The sequence below is a fragment of the Salvelinus namaycush genome, chromosome 16, assembly GCF_016432855.1.
Source record: "Salvelinus namaycush isolate Seneca chromosome 16, SaNama_1.0, whole genome shotgun sequence".
Taxonomy (NCBI): domain Eukaryota; kingdom Metazoa; phylum Chordata; class Actinopteri; order Salmoniformes; family Salmonidae; genus Salvelinus; species Salvelinus namaycush.
Genome location: NC_052322.1, coordinates 32,284,615 through 32,309,874, shown reverse-complemented (window position 1 = coordinate 32,309,874; position 25,260 = coordinate 32,284,615). Strand labels below are relative to the sequence as shown.

The 25,260-nt window shown below is 42.7% G+C and overlaps 1 protein-coding gene across 2 annotated transcripts; it reads right to left on the bottom strand.

Annotated features, from left to right (window-relative positions):
- Nucleotides 1-303: 303 nt before the first annotated feature.
- LOC120061319 (peroxisome proliferator-activated receptor gamma-like) lies at nt 304-17,616 on the bottom strand. Of its 2 annotated transcripts, none has more exons than XM_039011044.1 (7): nt 17,569-17,616; nt 10,873-11,386; nt 10,246-10,439; nt 9,791-9,929; nt 4,235-4,431; nt 3,242-3,719; nt 304-679 (listed from the first exon to the last, which is right to left on the bottom strand). In XM_039011044.1, the coding sequence occupies exons 2-7, from the start codon at nt 11,369-11,371 to the stop codon at nt 432-434; spliced, it is 1,755 nt and encodes a 584-aa protein (XP_038866972.1). In that variant the 5' UTR covers nt 11,372-11,386; nt 17,569-17,616; the 3' UTR covers nt 304-431. The 2 variants fall into 2 exon arrangements, with proteins under 2 accessions (XP_038866972.1, XP_038866971.1); XM_039011043.1 differs by lacking the exon at nt 17,569-17,616 and adding an exon at nt 17,104-17,279.
- Nucleotides 17,617-25,260: the final 7,644 nt, after the last annotated feature.

Sequence of the window (25,260 nt, the reverse complement as noted above, 5' to 3'; positions counted from 1 at the left end):
GGCTAGATAAAGACCTATAAGGTTCTGCATATTGTTATAATAAACACACTAGTTGGATAAAACTGTACTGTATAGCACAGGATGTTGGTGGTACCACCAATATGGGCAGCAGGTAGCCTGGCGGGTAGGAGCATTGGGCCAGTAACCAAAAGGTTGCTGGATTGAATCTCAGAGCTGACAAGGTAAAATCTGTCGCTCTGCCCCTGAGCAAGGCAGTTAACCCACTGTTCCATCGGCACAGATGACGTGGATGTTGATTAATGCAGCCCTCCGCACCTCTCTGATTTAGAGGGTTGGGTTAAATGCAGTTTCCATGTGTTTGATTCCATTTGCGCCATTATTATGAGCAGTCCTCCCCTCAGCAGCCTCCACTGCTGTACAGTGTATAGTCTTCTTTTCTTCATAGCTGTTAAACTGAGTCTCCCACTACTCTAGTACAGGTCCCTCATGATTTCCTGTAGTAGGGGGTGCAGACACATCTCCAGCTCCTGCTTCTTGAGCAGGTGGATGAAGCGGACGTGGTCAGCCACCAGCGGTCGCAGATCGGTCATCTTCTGCAGCAGCCTGGCAAACAGCTGGGGGCAGTCTGGGTGGATGGTCTTCAACTGCAGCTCCAAGGCCTGCAGTACTACCTCCTGGAGGTCCTCGATGGGCTTCACATTCACCAGGCCTGGACGGTCTAGAGTAGAGCACAACAAGGTCAAGGTTAGAGGTCACCAGAGAGTGGAAAGTGCAAGAGGAGAGAGAGGGAAATAGAGGAAGATTGGACATACAGTATACATCAAATGATCTGAAGTTGCAATGTCCTGATGAGCAAAGTCCAAGGTCAATTGAAATGATACAGCATAAAATAGGTCACCATTGTTTTATATCTGGTCTCAAGCCCAATCAAGCCATCACAGAGCAATAAAACACCTAATCCTACAGTTGAGGTCAATGGAAGGCAGACCGTTGGGGATAGAAGAAGGATGCCATATTGATGCACAATCAACAAATCTGATCAAACAAAGTGGATATTCGTCAAATCCGTTCTGAACAGGCCCACAATGTGGTTACTAAAGCCTGATTTTGATATATATGGCTCTTTTTGCTGCATAACATTTAGAAGTTCCTTTTCAGGTTTAGAAAAAGTGACTGCTAAATGCTAAATCCGGTTTGTATAAGCTGGTAGAATAGCTAGCATACAGAAATCGGTGGTGGTAGCCAAAGTAATTTTGAACTGCAATGCAGTTGATTGGTGACGATGACATGAACATGTATTGGGGTTGACATGCATACAAGCAATATACTCCGATGTTTACCTCAACATAGTGTGAAATACACATACTGTTTAAACAATAGCCTTAATTAAGGTAGGCTAATTTTGCTAGGGGGCAATGAGAAGATTCTGGACATTTTCCCCACGGCATCTTTCCCCCACGCGTTTGGGATGAGATCCATTGACCTCTTTACCGCATCTATCTAACATACAGTTGAAGTCGGAAGTTTACATACACCTTAGCCAAATACATTTAAACTCAGTTTTTCACAATTCCTGACATTCAATCCTAGTAAAAATTCCCTGTCTTAGGTCAGTTAGGATCACCAGTTTATTTTAAGAATGTGAAATGTCAGAATAATAGTAGAGAGAGTGATTTATTTCAGCTTTTAATTCTTTCATCACATTCCCAGTGGGTCAGAAGTTTACATACACTCAATTAGTATGCGGTAGCATTGCCTTTACATTGTTTAACTTGGGTCAAACGTGTCGGGTAGCCTTCCACAAGTTTCCCACAATAAGTTGGGTGAATTTTGGCCCATTCCTCCTGACAGAGCTGGTGTAACTGAGTCAGGTTTGTAGGCCTCCTTGCTTCCACACACTTTTTCAGTTCTGCCCACAAATTTTCTATAGGATTGAGGTCAGGGCTTTGTGATGGCCACGCCAATACCTTGACTTTGTTGTCTTAAGCCATTTTGCCACAACTTTGGAAGTATGCTTGGGGTCATTGTCCATTTGGAAGACCCATTTGCGACCAAGCTTTAACTTCCTGACTGATGTCTTGAAATTTTGCTTCAATATATCCACATAATTTTCCATCCTCATGATGCCATCTATTTTGTGAAGTGCACCAGTCCCTCCTGCAGAAAAGCACCCCAACAACATGATGCTGCCACCCCCGTGCTTTACGGTTGGGATGGTGTTCTTCGGCTTGCAAGCCTCCCCCCTTTCCCACCAAACATAACGATGGCCATTATGGCCAAACAGTTCTATTTTTCTTTCATCAGACCAGAGGACATTTCTCTAAAAAGTACTATCTTTGTCCCCATGTGCAGTTGCAAACTGTAGTCCGGCTTTTTTATGGCAGTTCTGGAGCAGTGGCTTCTTCCTTACTGAGCGGCCTTTCAGGTTATGTCGATATATGACTCGTTTTACTGTGGATATAGATACTTTTGTACCTGTTTCCTCCAGCATCTTCACAAGGTCCTTTGCTGTTGTTCTGGGATTGATTTGGATTTTTCGCACCAAAGTACATTAATCTCTAGGAGACAGAACATGTCTCCTTCCTGAGCGGTATGATGGCTGTGTGGTCCCATGGTGTTTATACTTGCGTACTATTGTTTGTACAGATGAACGTGATACCTTCAGGCGTTTGGAAATTACTCCCAAGGATGAACCAGACTTGTGGAGGTCTACAATTTTTTCCCTGAGGTCTTGGCTGATATCTTTTGATTTCCCCATGATGTCAAGCAAAGAGGCACTGAGTTTGAAGGTAGGCTTTGAAATACATCCACAGGTACACCCCCAATTGACTCAAATGATGTCAATTAGCCTATCAGAAGCTTCTAAAGCCACCTGCATTGCTTGCTGTTTGGGGTTTTAGGCTGGGTTTCTGTACAGCACTTTGAGATATCAGCTGATGTAAGAAGGGCTATATAAATACATTTGATTTGATTTGATGACATAATTTTCGGGAATTTTCCAAGCTGTTTGAAGGCACAGTCAAGTGTATGTAAACTTCTGACACACTGGAATTGTGATACAGTGAATTATAAGTGAAATAATCTGTCTGTAAACAATTGTTGGAAAAATGACTTGTGTCATGCACAAAGTAGATGTCCTGACCGACTTGCCAAAACTATAGTTTGTTAACAATACATTTGTGGAGCGGTTGAAAAACAAGTTTTAATGACTCCATTCTAAGTGTATGTAAACTTCCGACCTCAACTGTAAATGCATAAATGTAAAACAGAAAAACATCACCTCCACTGAGGATGATGACAGCGAGGAAGAGCGCCGTATCACTATCGTCCAGCTCCAGCACGTTGAATTTTACCGCAAACTCAAACTTTGGCTCAATCATCTCACAGAATGGCTTCCTCAGACTCTTGAGGAACTCCCGGGTCATGAAGATCTGTCCGTAGGCGAACAGTGTGCCGTCCTTGTTCATCAGCGGCGCCAGCATGATCAACATGACCTCGATGACCCCGTACTTCAGCAGGGTCACCTGGTCATTCATGTCCAGCTCTGTGAACCCAGGGATGCTCTTGGCAAACTCTATGATTTCTCGTACAGCCTCGACGGTGCGGAACTGAACCTGCCGGAAAAAGGAGAGTTCCAGCTCCCCAGCAGGCTCTTGAGGGGGCAGGACAGACCTCTGGTGCCCCAGGAAAGGGAACTGTCTACTGTTTATAAAGTCCTGACCCGCTGTCAGGGACTTCATGTCATGGATGACAAACGGCTGGAAGGAAAGAGAGACATCCCTTAAAAACAATGTATTATGAAGCATTGCCATCAATTGCCATTCATTCTCTTGGCAATTTGTAGTGATTCAGTATTAGGCCCCTTGCTGGGTGCACAACGGGTTAATCTAACTAGGAAATAAAAGATACATTAAAATCCTGACTTTTAGGTTAGTGAATATATATCTGCTTCTCTAAAGTATAAATAACTGTCTATTAGTTATTTCCTCTTAGACAAGCTGAGATGACACAATATTACTGCTTCCTACTGTACACTGATATTTTGCTACCAGTTAATCAGGACAGAGTGCATTTACCAAAAACTGTGATATTCAAATATACAGAACCAAATGTCTGGTGTGTGTGAGAGAGAAAGAGGTCAAGTGGCTTTCAATGGCTCTGTTCTGACTCATATTACAAATGTTCCATTGACATCAATGCATAATTTATGCAAAACTTTAAAGATTATGTGCATGTAGTTGTACAGTATCTCAAGTAACAATTGGGCCCTAACTGAGTTTCCGTGGGTCTTCCCAGACAGGATGGCTCTGGCCCTGCTCTTGGTCAGGGGAAAGTGTCTGTGATAGGACAGACACAGCTGTCTGGACAAGGCTCTCAAGTCCGCTGACTCTGGGCTCCTGGGGGACACATCCATAAACTCAGCCAGCAGCTTCTCTCTCTCCTCCTGGGGCATCCGGCCGAAGCGGATGGCTGCGTGGGGACATCAGAATCATTATATTCTAGCCTGGGTGCCAGTCAGACTCTTTCTGTATTGAATAATGCTACACGTCACTGGCTTCCCAAACAATACAATGACAAAGACGTTGGCTAAAGAAGGAATATACTTCATCCTGCTGTGTAGAAACCTCTCCAAAGACTTAAGGCCCGGTTTCAGACAGACACCTGCTGTTGAAACAGTTCACATTGAATATGTTTAACACCCTTGATTAAGGCTGTGACAGTCATGGAATTTTGGATGACGGTCATTGGTCAGCCAAATGACTGTGTCACCTTTATAACCGATCGAATAGCAACAAAAAATAAAGACGCACATTTTCTTCTCTACTCCGCTCCTGACTGTGCTGCCATAGAAATATAATTAATAAAACGGGTGTCCCCATTCAAGTCAATAATGGCATAATGGGTGGACTGGCGGCCATTGCGAGTGCACCCATAGAAGCAAAGCAGGAAGTAAAAGCAGAAAGTGTACCCATCAATATGTGCTGTGATTTGTTGATTCAACTCAACTTACATTAGACAAAATACATTCCATTGTATGAGCCACATCAGTTAACATCACTGAAGCAATCATTTGAATGAACATTCTTCATTACCATGGAAATGATTGCTTAAGTGATAATGTCCGAGAAGCCGGTGTTTGGAGGATATATTGGCACGGGTGTTGTTTGTTGAGGGCTGACAAACCGTGCAAATATATCCTCCAAACAAATGATTGCTTAAGTGATAATGCTAGAGAAGTCGATGTTTGGAGGATATATTGTTGTTAGGTCTGAGACAAAGTCAAAATTTTGCATTTGTTTAAGCTGTTTTCTTGTGACATTTATTTGGATACATCCATAACAATGAGCTAATGAGGCACGACTTCGCCTGGCATAGAAAATGTGCTCTCTCGTCAGGACACTGTTGTTCAAAGTAGCTAGCCAACAACACAGCTACAGTAACATGATCACTTCAAACTGAAGCTGGAAAGACGTCAAATTAGCTGTGTTTCATTTTACATTTTTCCCACAAAATGTTTAAATATTTTTTGTATATATCCATAAAAATGATGCCAGCTTAATCATGATTTCAACTGGCTGAGAAACGCTGCCTGCCTGTCTGTCTCGTCCCGACTCCCGACACATTCATTACTATGGGACAGCTGGAGATCTCATTTTAATATTGTTTCAATTTTGCAAGTGTCGGAGAGACAGACAGCAAGGTTTATACAAATCTCTGCTGTTGAAAATGAAATGTTAGTCTAAAAGAAATGTGAGATAATGTCTAGATGCTTTTTACAGTGGAGATCAAGTTTATATGTTGCTTGGCTGGGCTGATGAGACAGTGGATTACACAGTCAGATGGAACAGAGTAAATAGGCATTTTAACATCATAGATTTAGCCAGTGGCAACTTGTGGAATAGAGATCGGCTGGAATGCAGTTTTAACTAACCAATCAGCATTCAGTATTAGACCCACCCATTGTATAAATCCCAATACCATGCAGCCATTGCGAGTGTACCCATGAGTTTACCAGTCAAATTGCCATGATTAGAGGTTCCAAACCCATTCTATTCATTCTATTTCAATGTGTGCTGGTGCTGCAGGGAGGGGGGCGTTGCCTTGGAGCAACAAAGTTTCATTATGTTGTTAAGAGTCCATGTTATTGCAAATTAATAAAAAAGAAAACTGAAATATCACATTTACACTTCCATTCAAAAGTTTGGGGTCACTTAGAAATGTCCTTGTTTTTGAAAGAAAATCACATTTTTTGTCGATTAAAATAACATCAAATTGATAAAAAATACAGTGTAGACATTGTTAATGTTGTAGGAAACGGCAGATTTTTATGGAATATCTGTCACGGCAGTCGTAGGGAGGAGACCAAGGCGCAGCGTGGTAAGCGTACATTCTTCTTGATTAAAGAACGAACACTGAACAAAACAAACAAAATAACAAAACGAACCATGAAGCTAATATGGATAGTGCAGACAGGCAACTAAACATAGATCAAGAACCCACAAAACCAAAAGGGAAAATGGCAACCTAAATATGATCCCCAATCAGAGACAACGATAAACAACTGCCTCTGATTGGGAACCAATTCAGGCCACCATAGACATACATTTACCTAGACTTACCAAAACCCCTAGACATACAAAAAAACCTAGACAATACAAAACAAGCATACCCACCCTCGTCACACCCTGACCTAACCAAAATAATAAAGAAAACATAGATAACTAAGGTCAGGGCGTGACAATATCTACATAGGCCTACAGAGGCCCATTATCAGCAACCATCACTCCTGTGTTCCAATGGCACCTTGTGTTAGCTAATCCAAGTTTATCATTTTAAAAGGCTAATTGACCTTTTGCAATTATGTTAGCACAGCTGAAAACTGTTGTTCTGATTAAAGAAGCAATAAAACTGGCCTTCTTTAGACTAGTTGAGTATCTGGAGCATCAGCATTTGTGGGTTCGATTATAGGCTCAACATGGCCAGAAACAAATAACTTTCTTCTGAAACTCGTCAGTCTATTCTTGTTCTGAGAAATGAAGGCTATTCCATGCGAGAAATTGCCAAGAAACTGAAGATCTCGTACAACGCTGTGTACTACTCCCTTCACAGAACAGCGCAAACTGTCTCTAACCAGAATAGAAAGAGGAGTGGGAGGCCCCGGTGCACAACTGAGCAAGAGGACAAGTACATTAGAGTGTCTAGTTTGAGAAACAGACGCCTCACAAGTCCTCAACTGGCAACTTCATTAAATAGTACCCGCAAAACACCAGTCTCAACATCAACAGTGAAGATGCAACCCTGGGATGCTGGCCTTCTAGGCAGAGTTGCAAAGAAAAAGCCATATCTCAGACTGGCCAATAAAAATAAAAGATTAAGATGGGCAAAATAACACAGACACTGGACAGAGAAAGATTGGAAAAAAGTGTTATGGACAGACTAATCTAAGTTTGAGGTGTTCGGATCACAAAGAAGAACATTCGTAAGACGCAGAAAAAATGAAAAGATGCTGGAGAAGTGCTTGTCACCATCTTTCAAGCATGGTGGAGGCAATGTGCTGGTCTGGGGGTGCTTTGGTGGTGGTAAAGTGGGAGATTTCTACAGGGTAAAAGGGATTTTGAAGAAGGAAGGCTATCACTCCATTTCGCAAAACACCATGCCATACTCTGTGGATGGCACTTAATTAGAGCCAAGGTTCTACTACAACAGGACAATGACCCAAAGCACAGCTAAAACCTATGCAATAACTATTTAGGGAAGAAGCAGTCAGCTGGTATCTGTCTATAATGGAGTGGCCAGCACAGTCACCGGATCTCAATCCTATTGAGCTGTTGTGGGAGCAGCTTGACCGTGTGGTACATAAAAGTGTCCATTAAGCCAATCCAACTCGTGGGAGGTGCTTCAGGAAGCATAGGGTGAAATCTCTTCAGCTTACCACAACAAATTGACATCTAGAATGCCAAAGGCCTGCAAGGATGTAATTGATGCAAATTATTTGACAAAAGCAAAGTTTGAAGGAAACAATTATTATTTCAATTAAAAATCATTATATATAACCTTGTCAACGTCTTGACTATATTTCCAATTCATTTTGCAACTTGTTTCATGTATGTTTTTATGGAAAACAAGGACATTTCTAAGTGACCCCAAACTTTTGATCGGTAGTGTACATTAGTATTCAGACCCTTCACTCAGTACTTTGTTGAAGCACCTTCGGCAGCGATTACAGCCTTGAGTCTTCTTGGGTATAATTCTACAAGCTTGACACACCTATATTTGGGGAGTTTCTCCCATTCTTCTCTGCAAATCCTCTCAAGCTCTTGTCAGATTGGATGGGAAGCGTTGCTGCACATATATTTTCAGGTCTCTCCAGAGATTTTGGATCGGGTTCAAGTCTGGGCTCTGGCCGGGCCACTCAAGGACATTCAGAGACTTGTCCCGAAAGTACTCCTGCGTTGTCTTGACTGTGTGCTTCTGGTCATTGGCCTGTTATAAGGTGAACCTTCACCCCAGTCTGAGGACCTGGGCGCTCTGGAGCAGGTTTTCATCAAGGATCTCTCTGTACTTTGCTCCGTTCATCTTTCCCCCAATCCTGACTAGTCTCCCAGTCCCTGCCGCTGAAAACATCCCCACAGCATGATTCTGCCACCACCATGATTCACTGTAGGGATGGTGCCATGTTTCCTCCAGATTTGACGCTTGGCATTCAGGCCAAAGAGTTCAATCTTGGTTTCATCAGACCAGATAATCTTGTTTCTCATGGTCTGAGAGTCCTTTAGGTGCCTTTTGGCAAACTCCAAGCGGGCTATCATGTGCCTTTTACTGAGGAGTGGATTCCGTCAGGCCACTCTACCATAAAAGCCTGATTGGTGGAGTGCTTTAGAGATGGTTGTCCTTCTGGAAGGCTCTCCCGTCTCCACAGAGGAACTCTGGAGCTCTGTCAGTGTGACCTCCTTCTCCTCTGATTGCTCAGTTTTGCCGGGCGGACAGCTCTAGGAAGAGTCTTGGTGATTCCAAACTTCTTCAATTTAAGAATGATGGAGGCCACTGTGTTCTTGGGGACCTTCGATGCTGCAGAATGTTTTTAATACCCTTCCCCAGATCTGAGCCTCAACACAATCCTGTCTCGGAGCTCTACAGACAATTCCTTCGTCCTCATGGCTTGGTTATTTCTCTGACATGCACTGTCAACTGTGGGACTTAATATAGACAGGTGTGTGCCTTTCCAAATCATGTCCAATCAATTGAATTTACCACAGTCGGACTCCAATCAAGTTGTAGAACATCTCAAGGATGCTACCTAGTGGTTAGAGTGTTGGACTAGTAACCGAAAGGTTGCAAGTTCAAATCCCCGAGCTGACAAGATACAAATCTGCCGTTCTGCCCCTGAACAGGCAGTTAACCCACTGTTCCTAGGCCGTCATTGAAAATAAGAATTTGTTCTTAACTGACTTGCCTAGTTAAATAAAGGTATAAAAAAATAAAAAAATAAAGGATGATCAATGGAAACAGGATGCACCTGAGCTTAATTTCGAGCCTCATAGAAAAGGGTCTGAATACTTATTTAAATAAGGTATTTCAGTTTATTATTTGTAATAAATGTGCTTACATTTCTAAAAACCTGTTTTCACTTCGTCATTAAGGGGTATTGTGTGTAGATTTATGAGGGGAAAAAATAATTTAATACATTTTAGAATAAGGCTGTAATTTAACAAAATGTGAAAAAAGTCAAGGGATCTGAATACTTTCCGAATGCACTGTATATGACAAATCATGACCCTTAAAAATCTTGGTAAGCAAATATACTTTTCACAACAATGTAGTGGCTTACCATCGTGTGACATGCCCACAAGCAGACATTTCTGAAAGCGACAGTACTGGCACTTATTCCGGCTCTTTTTGTGAATCCGACAATGCAGATCACAGTGGTCATACACCAGTTTTAACCGCATGGTTCTGCGGAAGAATCCCTAAGAGAAATGCAGAGAACATGTAGATTGTAGAATCATAAAGCAACAACAGACTATAATTATTTTACAGAATTTATAAAGAAATGTGATCAATGTATACAGTGAGCTTGACATGAATACAAGGTTTACGGTGAGTGTTTATGTGTCAGGGATAAATCCTTACTAATATATGACCCCCTGGAGGTTAAATAGCAAGACGTTTGTTTTGTTTTTATCCTCAAATGTGTAACAATGCATTTGTATAGCTCCAAGCAAACACAATAGCCATACATACTGTCAAGCCACCAGAACCTCAGTTGGTAGGTCTCAGTCCTACCTTGCAGCCCTCACAGGCATGGACTCCATAGTGGAAGCCTGAGGCCGTGTCCCCACACACTCTGCAGTCAATGTAGAGCAGAGTGCTGGGGTCTGTGTAAGTGGGGGACTTGGAGTGAAGAGTGGGTCTGGACAGTCTGACAACGCTACAGTTGCTAGACCAAAGAGAGGACATGGACTCCTCTTTTAACGAACCTAAACAAAGACAAATGAGAACACAATGAGATACAGATGTAGGATCTTCATTTGAGCCTGTTTGCTACAGCAGGAAAATAATCCTGCAGCAACAGGAAATGTGAAGTATTATGTGTTTTATAATTAATGGACATTTTTGTAGGGGTTGATAAATTTTTTGTAGGGGAATCAAGTCTGAAATGTCAAACTTTCAAACTTCAGAAGCCTTTTTAAACCTTAAATACACTGCATGTTTTACATTTCCTGCATTGCTGGAAAGTTCTCTTGCAACAGGGTGATCAAATTAAGATCCTACATCTGTATACATAGCATCACAGGCAAGAGAAAAGACTGTGTGGCAATTGCTTTAACATAAGATTACATTTATAGATCATTAAGTTATTACACTTTAGTAAATGCCAGATTTAGTAAAAGTCCCTTACAGTAGACTTACATTGGTACTCGCTGTATGTGTAGTTGTATGGGTAGTTGAATGAGTGGTTTCTGTGTGGGCTGTGGTTGAATGAGTGATTTCTGTCTGGGCTGTGGTTAAATGAGTGGTTTATGTCTGGGCTGTGGTTGAATGAGTGGTTTCTGTCTGGGCTGTGGTTGAAGGAGTGATTTATGTCTGGGCTGTGGTTGAATGAGTGGTTTCTGTGTGGGCTGTGGTTGAATGAGTGGTTTCTGTCTGGGCTGTGGTTGAATGAGTGATTTATGTCTGGGCTGTGGTTGAATGAGTGATTTATGTCTGGGCTGTGGTTGAATGAGTGGTTTATGTCCGGGCTGTGGTTGAATGAGTGGTTTCTGTCTGGGCTGTGGTGGTGGGGACTGTTGAGGCTGTGCTCTAGGGAGGAGAGGTAAGGGTGGTCCAGGGTTGACAGGGTCTTCATGTCAGAACTATTCATCCTGTTGTCCATCTCTGCCAGGTCCAATGTGCCCAGCTCAAAACTCATTATGGGCCACCATCTCTGGATAAGAAGACAGCAGTGAAGAGGTCAACTAACAGTATGAATCTCTCAATTTACTATAAATAAAGCTATCAAGGAGACCACAGAAGAGGCAAACCATTCATTACCAGTGCTGCTATAAATGGGTGTAATTATTATAACTTCAGCCTGTTAAAACTAAGAAGAATAATTGGACTAATTCTACATTTGCACTAATTTGGATCTATACATTAGATTCAGGGCAAACACAGGAATGCACTTTTCATTCAGCTTATTGCAGTGTTTAAGAGATAAGAGAGCGACAACTAACTAAGCGGCCCGCTGGTAGGAACTCACAGCCCCACAGTAAGTCAACACAACTTTCTGTACTGTACCATTTCAGAACATTTCTCCACTTTAGACACATTAGGTGAGAAAGGTGAACAAAGCCACATTCACTTCAACTCAAAGACCTTTAGAATTGACAGGTACAACTACCTCTCTCTCTCTCTCTCTCTCTCTCTCTACCGCTCTCCCTCTCCCCCCCCCCCCCCCCCCCCTCTGCAGAAATCAAGATACGATAAAAAAAAACATATCTGAGTGTAGGATGATAAATGGCCGCCTGTCATCTATAGCTAGTCTTTCAAAATGAATGAGAAAACTTTCATAGGCAGCATGTGTGGGTGTGTTTGTGTGTGTGTGCGTGCGTGCATATCTGCGTGCGTACGTACATGTCTTGCATAATGTATAAAGGATATTTAATGCTGAAACCCTCCTATTAAACACCAATGGTATTCACTAAGTTAATGGTTTATATTTAGGATAATGTTTTACTGCTTTGTCATCCTATTTTTTATTTGAAAATCATCTTATCAAATATTTTACATATGATCAGGATACACAGAAGGCCAGAGATAATTACAGACACCAGTAAAATTCTTAAGTACCGAAAGGGGCGACTAGATGTCTTCTGATAGATTACAAAAAATCCTTGTAAAATTCAACAATTCTAGTAGTTTATTGGTAAACTTGAAAAGTTTCCAGTAATATACCCTTCCTTCGCAACCCTAATGATGAGTGCTGATAAATTATCTACACATACCTTAACAGAAGACTGACAAAGTCCTGTGGAACAGTCTTGTTACCTAGTTGGTATGATTGAAAAGGTTAGTGTGTTAGAAGTTGGTAAACAGGGAACACCTAATCATATTGAGGTCTGGATACTACATTGTAAAAAGTAATTAGTTCTGCTAACAATTTTTTTGTTGTGGAAACCCGTTGCCTAGAACCATTCGAGTAACCTAACTCAAAGTATTTCAGTATTCAATACTTTCTAGTAATACAGTGACATCTCCATCCATATGATTATCTTTTAAAGTTGTAAATACTTAATTGTTGTGTTTTATGAGCTTTTTGCGACTAAATTAAATTATGTACGCTTTAAGTTACTTGAAGAGGAAAATTTGTTGTAGTGAACATACAAATGTAGGGTCACTTCTACTTAAATTGTTAACCTTCATTAAAAAAAAATCTCAAGTAGTAAGTAGTTCTGATTAGTCATTTTCAGTGGTCATGTCTTAGTGTTTAACATGGTTTTAGGTATTTGACAATTTGTCATTTTAACCCGCCTTAGCAAGCATTGTTGAGCACAGTGATCATTCCTCTAGCAGTAACTGGAGGTAGAGCTGTAAGCATTACAGGATGCTGCATTATCCTCTGTCATTAAGACTGGTGAACATTACCTAGTTGATGGTGGGAATGGCTTGTCTCATTATTGAACGTCAATTTGATATCCGTTCATCACATCAACTACACCTCATAGCAAAACAAACTGCTTAATACTATTTTAGAAATATACTTTTATTTCTTCAAATATTAATACAACATTGTGTAAAAGTACCATGAAGTCTAAACATTTTAAAATACTCACAATTCTTTAAAAAAGAGCCACGTGCCACTATTATGAATTAATAACTTGTAAAAACGTAATAATTCTATATCAGCACAACACAGATAATCAAGTGTTTTTTACGTAAATATAAATGTCTTATTACTACTTTATTATTTTAAGTAAAGACGTAAAACATAATAGAATCAAGTATGAACAACTTATTTAATAAATGTTAGATTGACTTTAAAATATTAAATAATCATAACTTGTAAAACTCAATAACTAGATTATCAGAACGCAAATAAATAAAGATGTATTTACTCAATAACCTAATATTTGTTAACAGTACTCAAAAATGTTAAAAGATAAGAAATCTTATTGACATATGAGTTAGTACCACTTTTATGATTTGAGTTCTACTGGCTGTTGGAGATGTTTGAGTAACCACTACACAATTTCTTTAATGAGTTAGGCAGTTACTTTATAATAATAGAATAATAATAATAAAAATACAATAGTATAAATTGACAACTTGGGTGGAATAAATTAAACATTTATCAAACTGTCAAAAGTTGACAGTAGCATATATTGTAACGGCATTCCTCCTCCTCTTCATACGAAGAGGAGGAGTAGTGATTTGACCAAAGTGCAGCGGGTTGTGAATACATAATGATTTATTAAATCAAACGATGAAACACGAAAACAAACACTTGGAAGGATTTTACAAAATAACAAAACGGAGTAGACAGACCTGGACATGGAACTTACATAAAATACACGCAGAACTCACGAACAGGAACAGACTACATAAACCGAGACAGTCCCGTGTGGCGCGACAAACACTGACACGGACGACAATCACCCACAAACAAACAGTGAGAACAACCTACCTTAATATGACTCTCAATCAGAGGATACGTCAAACACCTGCCTCTAATTGAGAGCCATACCAGGCAACCCAAAACCAACATAGAAACAGAAAACATAGACTGCCCACCCAAAACTCACGCCCTGACCAATAAACACATACCAAACAACAGAAAACAGGTCAGGAACGTGACAGAACCCCCCCCTCAAGGTGCGAACTCCGGGCGCACCCCTACAACTCAAGGGGAGGGTCTGGGTGGGCATCTGTCCGCGGTGGCGGCTCCGGCGGCGGACGAGGACACCACTCCACCACTGTCTTTGTCCCCCTCCTTAGCGTCCTTTGAGTGGCGACCCTCGTCCCCGACCATGGTCCAGGAACCCTCACTAAGGCCCCTCCTACATAGAGGAGACAGCTCAGGACAGAGAGGTAGCTCAGGACAGAGAGGTAGCTCAGGACAGAGAGGTAGCTCCGGACAGAGAGGTAGCTCCGGACAGAGAGGTAGCTCCGGACAGAGAGGTAGCTCCGGACAGAGAGGTAGCTTAGGACAGAGGGACAACTCTGTACTAATGGCAGCTCCGGACTGGGTGGCAGCTCCGGACTGGGTGGCAGCTCCGGACTGAGTGGCAGCTCCGGACTGAGTGGCAGCTCCGGACTGAGTGGCAGCTCATGACTGGAGGGCAGCTCATGACTGGAGGGCAGCTCATGACTGGGGGGCAGCTCATGACTGGGGGGCAGCTCATGACTGGGGGGCAGCTCATGACTGGGGGGCAGCTCATGACTGAAGGGCAGCTCATGACTGAAGGGCAGCTCATGACTGTAGGGCAGCTCATGACTGTAGGGCAGCTCATGACTGTAGGGCAGCTCATGACTGTCTGGCGGTTCTGGCAGCTCCTGACTGTCTGGCGGCTCTGGCAGCTCCTGACTGGCTGGCGGCTCTGGCAGCTCCTGACTGGCTGGCGGCTCTGGCAGCTCCTGACTGGCTGGCGGCTCTGGCAGCTCCTGACTGGCTGGCGGCTCTGGCAGCTCCTGACTGGCTGGCGGCTCTGGCAGCTCCTGACTGGCTGGCGGCTCTGGCAGCTCCTGACTGACGGACGGCTCTAGCGGCTCCTGACTGACGGACGGCTCTAGCGGCTCGTGGCAGACGGATGGCTCAGAAGGCGCTGGGCAGACGGATGGCTCAGAAGGCGCTGGGCAGACGGATGGCTCAGAAGGCGCTGGGCAGACGGATGGCTCAGAAGGCGCTGGGCAGACGGATGGCTCAGAAGGCACTGGGCAGACAGATGGCTCAGACGGCACTGGGCAGACAGATGGCTCAGATGGCACTGGGCAGACAGATGGCTCAGATGGCACTGGGCAGACGGATGGCTCAGACGGAGCTGGGCAGACAGGCAGTGCAGAAGGCGTTGGGCAGACGGCCGACTCTGACCCGCTGAGGCGCACAGTAGGCCTGGTGCGTGGTGCCGGAACTGGAGGTACCGGGCTGAGGGCACGCACCTCAGGGCGAGTGCGGGGAGAAGGAACAGTGCGTACAGGGCTCTGGAGACGCACAGGAGGCTTGCTGCGTGGTGCAGGCACTGGTGGTACTGAGCTGGGGCGGGAAGGTGGCGCCGGATATACCGGACCGTGCAAGCGTACTGGCTCCCTTGAGCACTGAGCCTGTCCAACCTTACCTGGTTGCATGCTCCCCGTAGCCCGTCCAGTGCGGGGAGGTGGAATAACCCGCACTGGGCTGTGTTGGCGAACCGGGGACACCATGCGTAAGGCTGGTGCCATGTACACCGGCCCGAGGAGACGTACTGGAGGCCAGATATGTTGAGCCGGCTTCATGGCACTTGGCTCAATGCTCACTCTAGCCCTACCAGTGCGGGGAGGTGGAATAACCCGCACCGGGCTATGCACACGTACAGGAGACACCGTGCGCTCTACTGCGTAACACGGTGTCTCCCCGTACTCCCGCTCTCCACGGTTAGCCTGGGAAGTGGGCGCAGGTCTCCTACCTGCCCTAGACCCACTACCTCTTAGCCCCCCCCCAAGAAATTTTTGGGTTGTACTTGCGGGCTTTTCGGGCTTCCGTGCTAGACGCGTCCCCTCATAACGCCACTCCTGGGCTGTGGCTGCCTCCTTCTCCTCCCCAGAGCGACGATTAACTCCAACCTTCGCCCATGGTCCTTTTCCTTCTATGATCTCCTCCCAAGACCAGAAATCCTGTTTCGTGTGCTGTCCGTTAACCCGCTGCTTGATCCGGGTTTGGTGGGTGATTCTGTAACGGCATTCCTCCTCCTCTTCATACGAAGAGGAGGAGTAGTGATTTGACCAAAGTGCAGCGGGTTGTGAATACATAATGATTTATTAAATCAAACGATGAAACACGAAAACAAACACTTGGAAGGATTTTACAAAATAACAAAACGGAGTAGACAGACCTGGACATGGAACTTACATAAAATACACGCAGAACTCACGAACAGGAACAGACTACATAAACCGAGACAGTCCCGTGTGGCGCGACAAACACTGACACGGACGACAATCACCCACAAACAAACAGTGAGAACAACCTACCTTAATATGACTCTCAATCAGAGGATACGTCAAACACCTGCCTCTAATTGAGAGCCATACCAGGCAACCCAAAACCAACATAGAAACAGAAAACATAGACTGCCCACCCAAAACTCACGCCCTGACCAATAAACACATACCAAACAACAGAAAACAGGTCAGGAACGTGACATATATGCTGTTTGAATTACAGACAAGCTAGCATTTAAATTGACAAAATTAATCCTTATTATAATCCAAAAAGGTTTTGTATGTCTATAGGTCGAGATAAATTGTCAAATGAAACAAATTAAAGCCTTTGATGGATTTAAAACCGCTATCAGTTGTGTTCATGAATAGCCTTGACAGACAGTTGCACTTGTTCACCTTTTGAAACTAGATAGCAGTCTACAGTCTCACGCAATCAGAATTATTCAAGGAAGATGTAGCTTAGCCTACCTGTCTTGATCTGCAACACAAAATATCAACTCGTTCTTCACTATTCACTTATTCAGCAATATGTCTTCCTTTTTCTTGATCACGGGGTTGCTTAATAATAGGACAGGTTAAATGTGGGTCACGCAACCAGTGTTTGAATAACAGAAGTTCCCTTCGCGAACTGCATGGCTTCCCATCTTCCGTCCCGCCTCCATTTACGGGTTGGACTTTGGAGTAATTCTTCACTGAACACTGGGCACAAACCTGTTGCACTGAGGGATTATCTGATTTCATAGATAGTAGAATGGAATAGTAGAATGATGTAGGCTACTGTAGAATAGTTTACGAGATGTAGACTGTAGACTGTGTTCATGAATAGCCTTGACAGACAGTTGCACTTGTTCACCTTTCGAAATTAGATTGTCGGAGCACATCTTACATTCTCACGCAATCAGAATTATTCAAGGTTGATGTAGTTTTGCCTACCTGTCTTGATCTGCAACACAAAATATCAACTCGTTCTTCACTATTTAGTTGGGGTTGGACTTTGGAGTAATTCTTCACTGAACACTGGGCACAAACCTGTTGCACTGAGGGATTATCTGATTTCATAGGTAGACTGGAATAGTAGAATGATGTAGGCTACTGTAGACTAGTTTATGAGATTGTATGATTCTCATATGAATATTGAAGTAAATAACTGTATTCAGAGTAGCAGTACATATAAATCCATAGGCTTACAGTAGACATAAACTCACAGGCCATTTTATTAGGTACAACACCTGGTTCACAAAAATGGATCGCTCCAGACAGTGAGTCACATGGTCGTGGCTTGCTATATAAAACAGGCATCGAGGCATTCAGGAAAAGGAGGACCGAGCATGCCCCCATTCTCATTGACGGGGCTGTAGTGGAGCAGGTTGAGAGCTTCAAGATCCTTTGCGTCCACCTCACCAACAAACTAACATGGTCCAAGCACACCAAGAGGACACGATAAAACCTATTCCCCTCAGGAGACTGAAAAGATTTGGCATGGGTCCTCAGATCCTCAAAAGGTTCTACAGCTGCACCATCGAGAGCATCCTGACTGGTTGCATCACTGTCTGGTATGGCAACTGCTTGGCCTCCGACCACAAGGCTCTAAAGAGGGTAGTGCGTACGGCCCATTACATCACTGGGGCCAAGCTTCCTGCCATCCAGGACCTCTATACCAGGCGGTGTCAGAGGAAGGCCCTAAAAATTGCCAAAGACTCCAGCCACCCTAGACATAGACTGTTCTCTCTGCTACTGCACGGCAAGCGGTACCGGAGTGCCAAGTTTAGGTCCAAGAGGCTTCTAAACAGCTTCTACCCCCAAGCCACAAGACTCCTGAACATCTAATCAAAAGGCTACCCAGACTATTTGCATTGCCCCCCTTTTACGCTGCTGCTACTCTCTGTTATTATCTATGCATAGTCACTTCAATAACTCTACCTACATGTACATATTACCTCAATCACCTTGACTAACCGGTGCCCCCGCACATTGACTCTGTACCGATACCCCCTGTATATAGCCTCACTTCTTATTTTACTGCTGCTCTTTAATTATTTGTTACTTTTTTTTAATTTTTAAAAAATATATTTTTTCTTAAAACTGCCTTGTTGGTTAAGGGCTTAGTAAGCATTTCACTGTAAGGTCTACACCTGTTGTATTCGCCGCATGTGACAAATAACATTTGATTTGATTTGATTATGTTCGATTGAATGTTAGAATGGGAAAAACTAGTGACCTAAGCAACTTTGAACGTGATATGATAGTCGGTGCCAGGCATGTCGGATACAGTATCTCAGAAACGTCTGCCCTCCTGGGCTTTTCATGCACGCCAGTGTCTAGGGCTTACCGAAAATGGTGTGACAAACAAAAACATCCAGTCAGAGGATGAGAGAGGTTGAAGGAGAATGACAAGAATCATACAAGCTAAACGGCGGGCCACAAACGTGGTGTGCAGAAGGCGACCACTCTGGGTTCCACTCCTATCAGCTAAAAACAAGAAAAAGTGGCTCCAGTGGGCACGTGATCACCAACACTGGACAATAAGGAGTGGAAGAACTTTGCCTGGAACATGACAGCGAGTTCAGTTTACTTGAGTGGCCTGCACAGTGGCCAGACCTCAACCCAATAGAGCATCTTTGGGATGAGATGGAAGTGATGCCATCGCGTCAGCATCGACTAACATCCCTGTTGAACGTTTCCGAACAACTTGTAGAATGCTGTTCTGGAGGAAAAGGGGGGTCCGACCTTGTACTAGATGGGTGTACCTAATAAACTGTCCGGTGAATGTAGCTACATGTATAATCTACTAATTTTAAACTTACAAGAAACAGCACTTTACATGGAATTCTATAAATTGCTTCTGCATTTCTAATGCAGAGACCGTAGGCCTCTAGAGTCATTTTGCTTATCAATGCATGGCAACTTTATTAAAATCTGTAGGACTGTAGAAACCAATCAGTGGATAAAAATCATGTAAACAATACGGTTTACAATTTATTTAACCTTTATTTAACTAGGCAAGTCAGTATGGCTGCAATCCCGTTAACGGGATCGATATGACAACAGCCAGTGAAAGTGCAGGGCACCAAATTCAAACAACAGAAATCTCATAATTAAAATTCCTCAAGCATACAAGTATTTCACACCATTTTAAAGATACACTTCTTGTTAATCTCACCACAGTGTCCGATTTCAAAAAGGCTTTACAGCGAAAGCACCACAGACGATCATGTTAGGTCACCGCAAAATCACAGTAAAACACAGCCATTTTCCAGCCAAAGACAGGAGTCACAAAAAGCAGAAATAGAGATAAAATGAATCACTAACCTTTGATGATCTTCATCAGATGACACTCATAGGACTTCATGTTACACAATACATATATGTTTTGTTCGATAAAGTTCATATTTATATCCAAAAACCTCAGTTTACATTGGCGCCATGTTCAGAAATGCCTCCAAAATATTGAAGAAATTCCAAGAAATTGCAGAGAGCCACATCAAATAACATAAATACTCATCATAAACTTTGATGAAAGATACATGTTTTACATAGAATTAAATATACACTTGTTCTTAATGCAACCGCTGTGTCAGATTTCAAAAAGCTTTACGGCAAAAGCACAATATTCAATAATCTGAGAACAGCGTTCAGCCACAAAAGGAAGCCATACAGTTACCCGCCAAATTGTGCAGTCAACAAAACTCATAAATAGCATTATAAATCTTCACTTACCTTTGCTGATCTTCGTCGGAATGCACTCCCAGGACTCCCACTTCCACAAGAAATGTTCGTTTTGTTCGGTAATGTCCATCATTTATGTCCAAATAGCTATTTTTGTTAGCTTGTTTGGTAAACAAATCCAAAGTCAGGAAGCGCGTTCACTAAAAGCAGACGAAATGTCAAAAAGTTCCATAACAGTCAGTAGAAACATGTCAAACGATGTATTGAATCAATCTTTAGGATGTTTTTAACATAAATCTTCAATAACGTTCCAACCGGAGAATTCCATTGACTTCAGATGTGTGATGGAACAGAGCTCCCTCTCATGTGAACGCGCATGGTTAGACCATGGTCAGCTCATGGTAGACCTGACTTATTCCTGTCTCCTTCGGCCCCACTTCACAGTAGAGGCATCAGACAAGGTTCTACAGACTGTTGACATCTAGTGGAAGCCGTAGGAAGTGCAAACTGATCCATATCCCACTGTGTATTCGATAGGCGGTGAGTTGAAAATCGACCAACCTCAGATAATATGCATATATTAGCAACTGGGACTGAGGAGCAGGCAGTTTACTCTGGGCACCTCTGGGCATCTTTCATCCAAGCTACTCAATACTGCCCCTGCAGCCATAAGAAGTTAAGAACAAATTCTTATTTACAATGACGGCCTACCCCAGGCAAACTCGTGCGCCGCCCAATGGGACTCCCAAACACGGCCGGTTGTGAAACAGCCTGGAATCGAGCCAGGGTCTGTAGTGATGCCTCTGGCACTGAGATGCAGTGCCTTAGATCGCTGTGCCACTCGGGAGCCTGAAAGCCAAATGTTTATTACTATTCCACTAAAATAGCCTATATTTAATATTCTGTATGATTGATAGTATCCCTTGATCATGTGTACTTACTATATAATGTTAGAATATACTGTAGAATACTATGCTACACACTGTAATATCTATTGTGTAGTGCTTACTACAGAATTTTGTATTATACTCTAGAATAATATGCTCCACATCATGTAGTGCTTAAAGGGATACTTCGGGATTTTATCTACTTCCCCAGAGCCAGATGAACTCGTGGATACCATTTTTATGTCTCTGTGTTCAGTATGAAGGATGTTAGTTGTTTCGCTAGCCAATGTTAACTAGCATTAGCGCAATGACTGGAAGTTTGTTGGTATCTGCTAGCATAATAAAGGGCCTCATTGCCAAAATCTCAAAGTATCCCTTTAATATAGAATTTTGTAGTGCACTGTAGAATACACTACACACTGTAGTATCCCTCGATCATGTGTAGTACTTACTATAGAATTTTGTAGTATACTGTAGAATACTACAATTTTATCTACAAAAAATATTACAGTGTTCATAAAAACACTATAGTAATACTACAGTATTTAATTTACTTATACCCCCACCCATTCCCTTCCCCCATATCCCAATTGTTTGTGTGAAAAAAATATGTTGCGTAAAGCTTACTTCTTAATTTTTACCATTTTTATTGTATCAGGAGAGTAACATACACAGACATTTCTGCTTTTGCCTTCTTCAGTGTACAGATTCAAAGCTTACAATCAGTAAGTCCAGGTGCACAGTCCAGGTGCTTCTAATCAGGGTAATTGATCTCTGTCAATCAGGGATGGCCTCTCTGGTCTACCTGTACACGTGTTACAAGGTTATATAGAATTATAGACTATGGGAGCGGGTACGAAGGGGGTAATATCCGTTGCGAACCGTTCATGAAACAATTGCCTTAGGCGTCCGCTCACTTGGGTGCCACCCATGAGTGATAAACCTACATGCGAAGTATAGACCATATATTGTGTTCCCTACAGGTCATAGAAAAGAGCAGAAGCACTGAACTAGACTCCAGTCCTATCTACCTTCAGGTTATAGAACATTTGCTATTTTAGTATTTGTCCAGTAGGTTTCCTCAAGGAGAAAACAGCCACTTCTATGTCAAAGATAATAAAACAAAAACATTATAGTAAATACTACATTAATGTCTGCAAAAACACTACAGTAAATACTACAGTAAAGTCTGCTAAAACACTACAGTGAATACTATAGTAAATAAATATCAGGGGCACAACTTTAGTTTTAGAAGTGGGGGGGACATAATTTATTTATTCATTTTTTATTTTATTTTTCAGTCAGATAAACACTCCAAACAGTCTACCTGACCGCTCGGATGCGTCCGCATGGTCCTAAAGCACATCGTTGCCTTGTTTTGTATCACATTCCAATGATAAAACTGGGGGGGACGAAAATGCAATTTCAGAATGTGGGGGGGACAACTGGCAGCTTCATTAAATAAATAGTACCCGCAAAACACCAGTCAACGTCAACAGTGAACAGGCGACTCCGGGATGTTGGCCTTCTAGGCAGAGTTGCAAAGAAAAATCCATATCTCAGACTGGCCAATAAAAAGAAAAGATTAAGATGGGCAAAAGAACACAGACACTGGACAGGGGAAGGCCAGCATCCCGGAGTCGCATCTTCACTGTTGACGTTGAGACTGGTGTTTTGCGGGTACTATTTAATGAAGCTGCCAGTTGAAGACTTGTGAGGCATCTGTTTCTCAAACTAGACACTCTAATGTACTTGTCCTCTTGCTCAGTTGTGCACCGGGGTCTTCTTCTTCTCTCTCTATTCTGGTTAGAGACAGTTTGCGCTGTTCTGTGAAGGGAGTAGTACACAGTGATGTACAAGATCTTCAGTTTCTTGGCAATTTCTCGCATGGAATAGCCTTCATTTCTCAGAACAAGAATAGACTGACGAGTTTTAGAAGAAAGTTCTTTGTTTCTGGCCATGTTGAGCATGTAATCAAACCCACAAATCCTGACGCTCCAGATACTCAACTAGTCTAAAGAAGGCCAGTTTTATTGCTTCTTTAATCGAGACAACAGTTTTCAGCTGTGCTAACATAATGGCAAAAGGGTTTTCTAATGATCAATTAGCCTTTTAAAATAACAAACTTGGATTAGCCAACACAATGTGCCATTGGAACACAGGAGTGATGGTTGCTGATAATGGGCCTCAGTAGGCCTATGTAGATATTCCATTAAAAAATCTGCCGTTTCCAGCTACAATAGTCATTTACAACATTAACAATGTCTACACTGTATTTCTGATCAATTTGATGTTATTTTAATGGACAAGAAATATGCTTTTCTTTCAAAAACAAGGACATTTCTAAGTGACCCCAAACTTTTGAATGGTAGTGTACATCTCAGGACAAATATAAGCATGTCATAGATTGTAGTCTTAGCCTGCATCACTATGTTGTTTTACCTGACCTCTGAGCACACTCAATATTCCTATAATGAAATAGCATATACGTATGTATCTAGATAAACAGGAAGGAGGTTATTGTAACACTTTGTGATACAGAGGTCAGTGAAACAGAGACTGGTTTCGGTACACCACTTTTCATTCCCTCTGTTTCAGGGTTAGTCAACCTGCACTGTGTCTAGTCAGAGAACAGACCTGCAAAAGACTTCCTCAAGTTGCATATGGTCTCGGCCTTGGCCACGTCTTCACTGGCTGTGCGAAAGAACGATGTTTCCTTCAGGCCAAAGGCATTGGTCAGGGACTGAGATTCACTGAACATTTGTTTTGTACTCTGACTGTAGAGTATTATAGTTATTAGATACTGGCTATGATGTTTGGTTTAACCTTGTAATTATGTCAAAACTAGGTATTTTCAAAGTGTTGCTGCCAATGTGCTCTTACTTCACCAGTGGATGTGCCTGTGCCTTTTCCTCTACTGTTGGCTGTTCTAACACTGGAGGCTGGTTCTTCTCAGGACTGGTGGCCTTCACTTGTGCCTGAGTCGGTGATTCATTTTGGGGTTGGGCCTGTGGCTCAGGCTAGGGTTGGACTGAGGCCTGTGGAGGAGCCTGGGACTCGGGTTGGACCTGAGGTGCTGAGTTGAGCTGTCTTGGTTGTGCTGGAGGTGGTAGTGGTTGTTGAGCATCCAGTCCTCCTGGTCTGGGCTTGGCCTGACTCGCTGACTGGGGATGGGGCTGCTGTGTGGTTGAGGTAGGCCTCTGGCTTGAGTCTTTAGCAGAAGCTTTAGGAGATGACTTTGGAGCAGGCCTGGGACTTTGTGATAGGGATCCTTGGGGTTCCAGACAGCCCCCTAATTTCTGTACCCTTTTCACATTTGTATGGGTAATTTTGTCCCTAAACCCATGTGACAATAACAGTAAACAGTCTAAAATCAACACTGGTCAATGGAGGAGGTAAAAGTTGCAAAATAAAAAAACACAAAGCAAGGAGGATACGATATTACAATAATGCAGATATCTGTCATGCATTAGAAGCAATGCAATGTGGGGTGAACATGCTTCATGAGGGTATAGATGGAGGGGTTTTGACCAACCAATATGTTTGCTCATTTATTTGGTTTTCCAAACTTTAATAATATGATATGAAAAATACATACTTTGACTACCATTAGTAGGCCTTTCTTCACCTGTGTTTGTTGGTCTTCTTGCTCCACATATCTTTCTATAAACTGACATTTTAAAGGAGTCTCCCTTTCCACTATATATACACTGTACATAGTGACACAATATAGGCTGATTTGCTCATTGATATAGGCCTAGTTTTTTTATACAACCATAACAAATACGGCAACACAGACTGAACATATATTGCAAAGGAAGCTTTATTGCCAGTGACAGGGGGAAAATATCAGTGTGGGGTATGTTTCTACAATGTCTTGTTATCTGTACTGGATCTTTTCAAACAGTTCAACACTAGTTCCAAGAGTGCACACTTAACAGGTAGTAGCAACCCTGGTCCCAAATAGCTGCAACCCAGCAGGTTTGAAAAACTGAACCAGCAAAGGATTTTCACCTGGGCAGGATGGCTGATTTTGAATTTCCCCCGACAATAACTCCTTTAATCAATCAGT

Excerpts from the sequence above, each read along its gene's own strand:
- LOC120061319 (XM_039011044.1), bottom strand. The coding sequence starts at position 11,371 with ATGAGTTTTGAGCTGGGCACATTGGACCTGGCAGAGATGGACAACAGG. Across the intron at positions 10,440-10,872 it reads CACATACAGCGAGTACCAAT|GTTCGTTAAAAGAGGAGTCC; the intron begins GTAAGTCTACTG and ends GTCTTTGTTTAG. Across the intron at positions 3,720-4,234 it reads GGAAGACCCACGGAAACTCA|CCGTTTGTCATCCATGACAT; the intron begins GTTAGGGCCCAA and ends CTTTCCTTCCAG.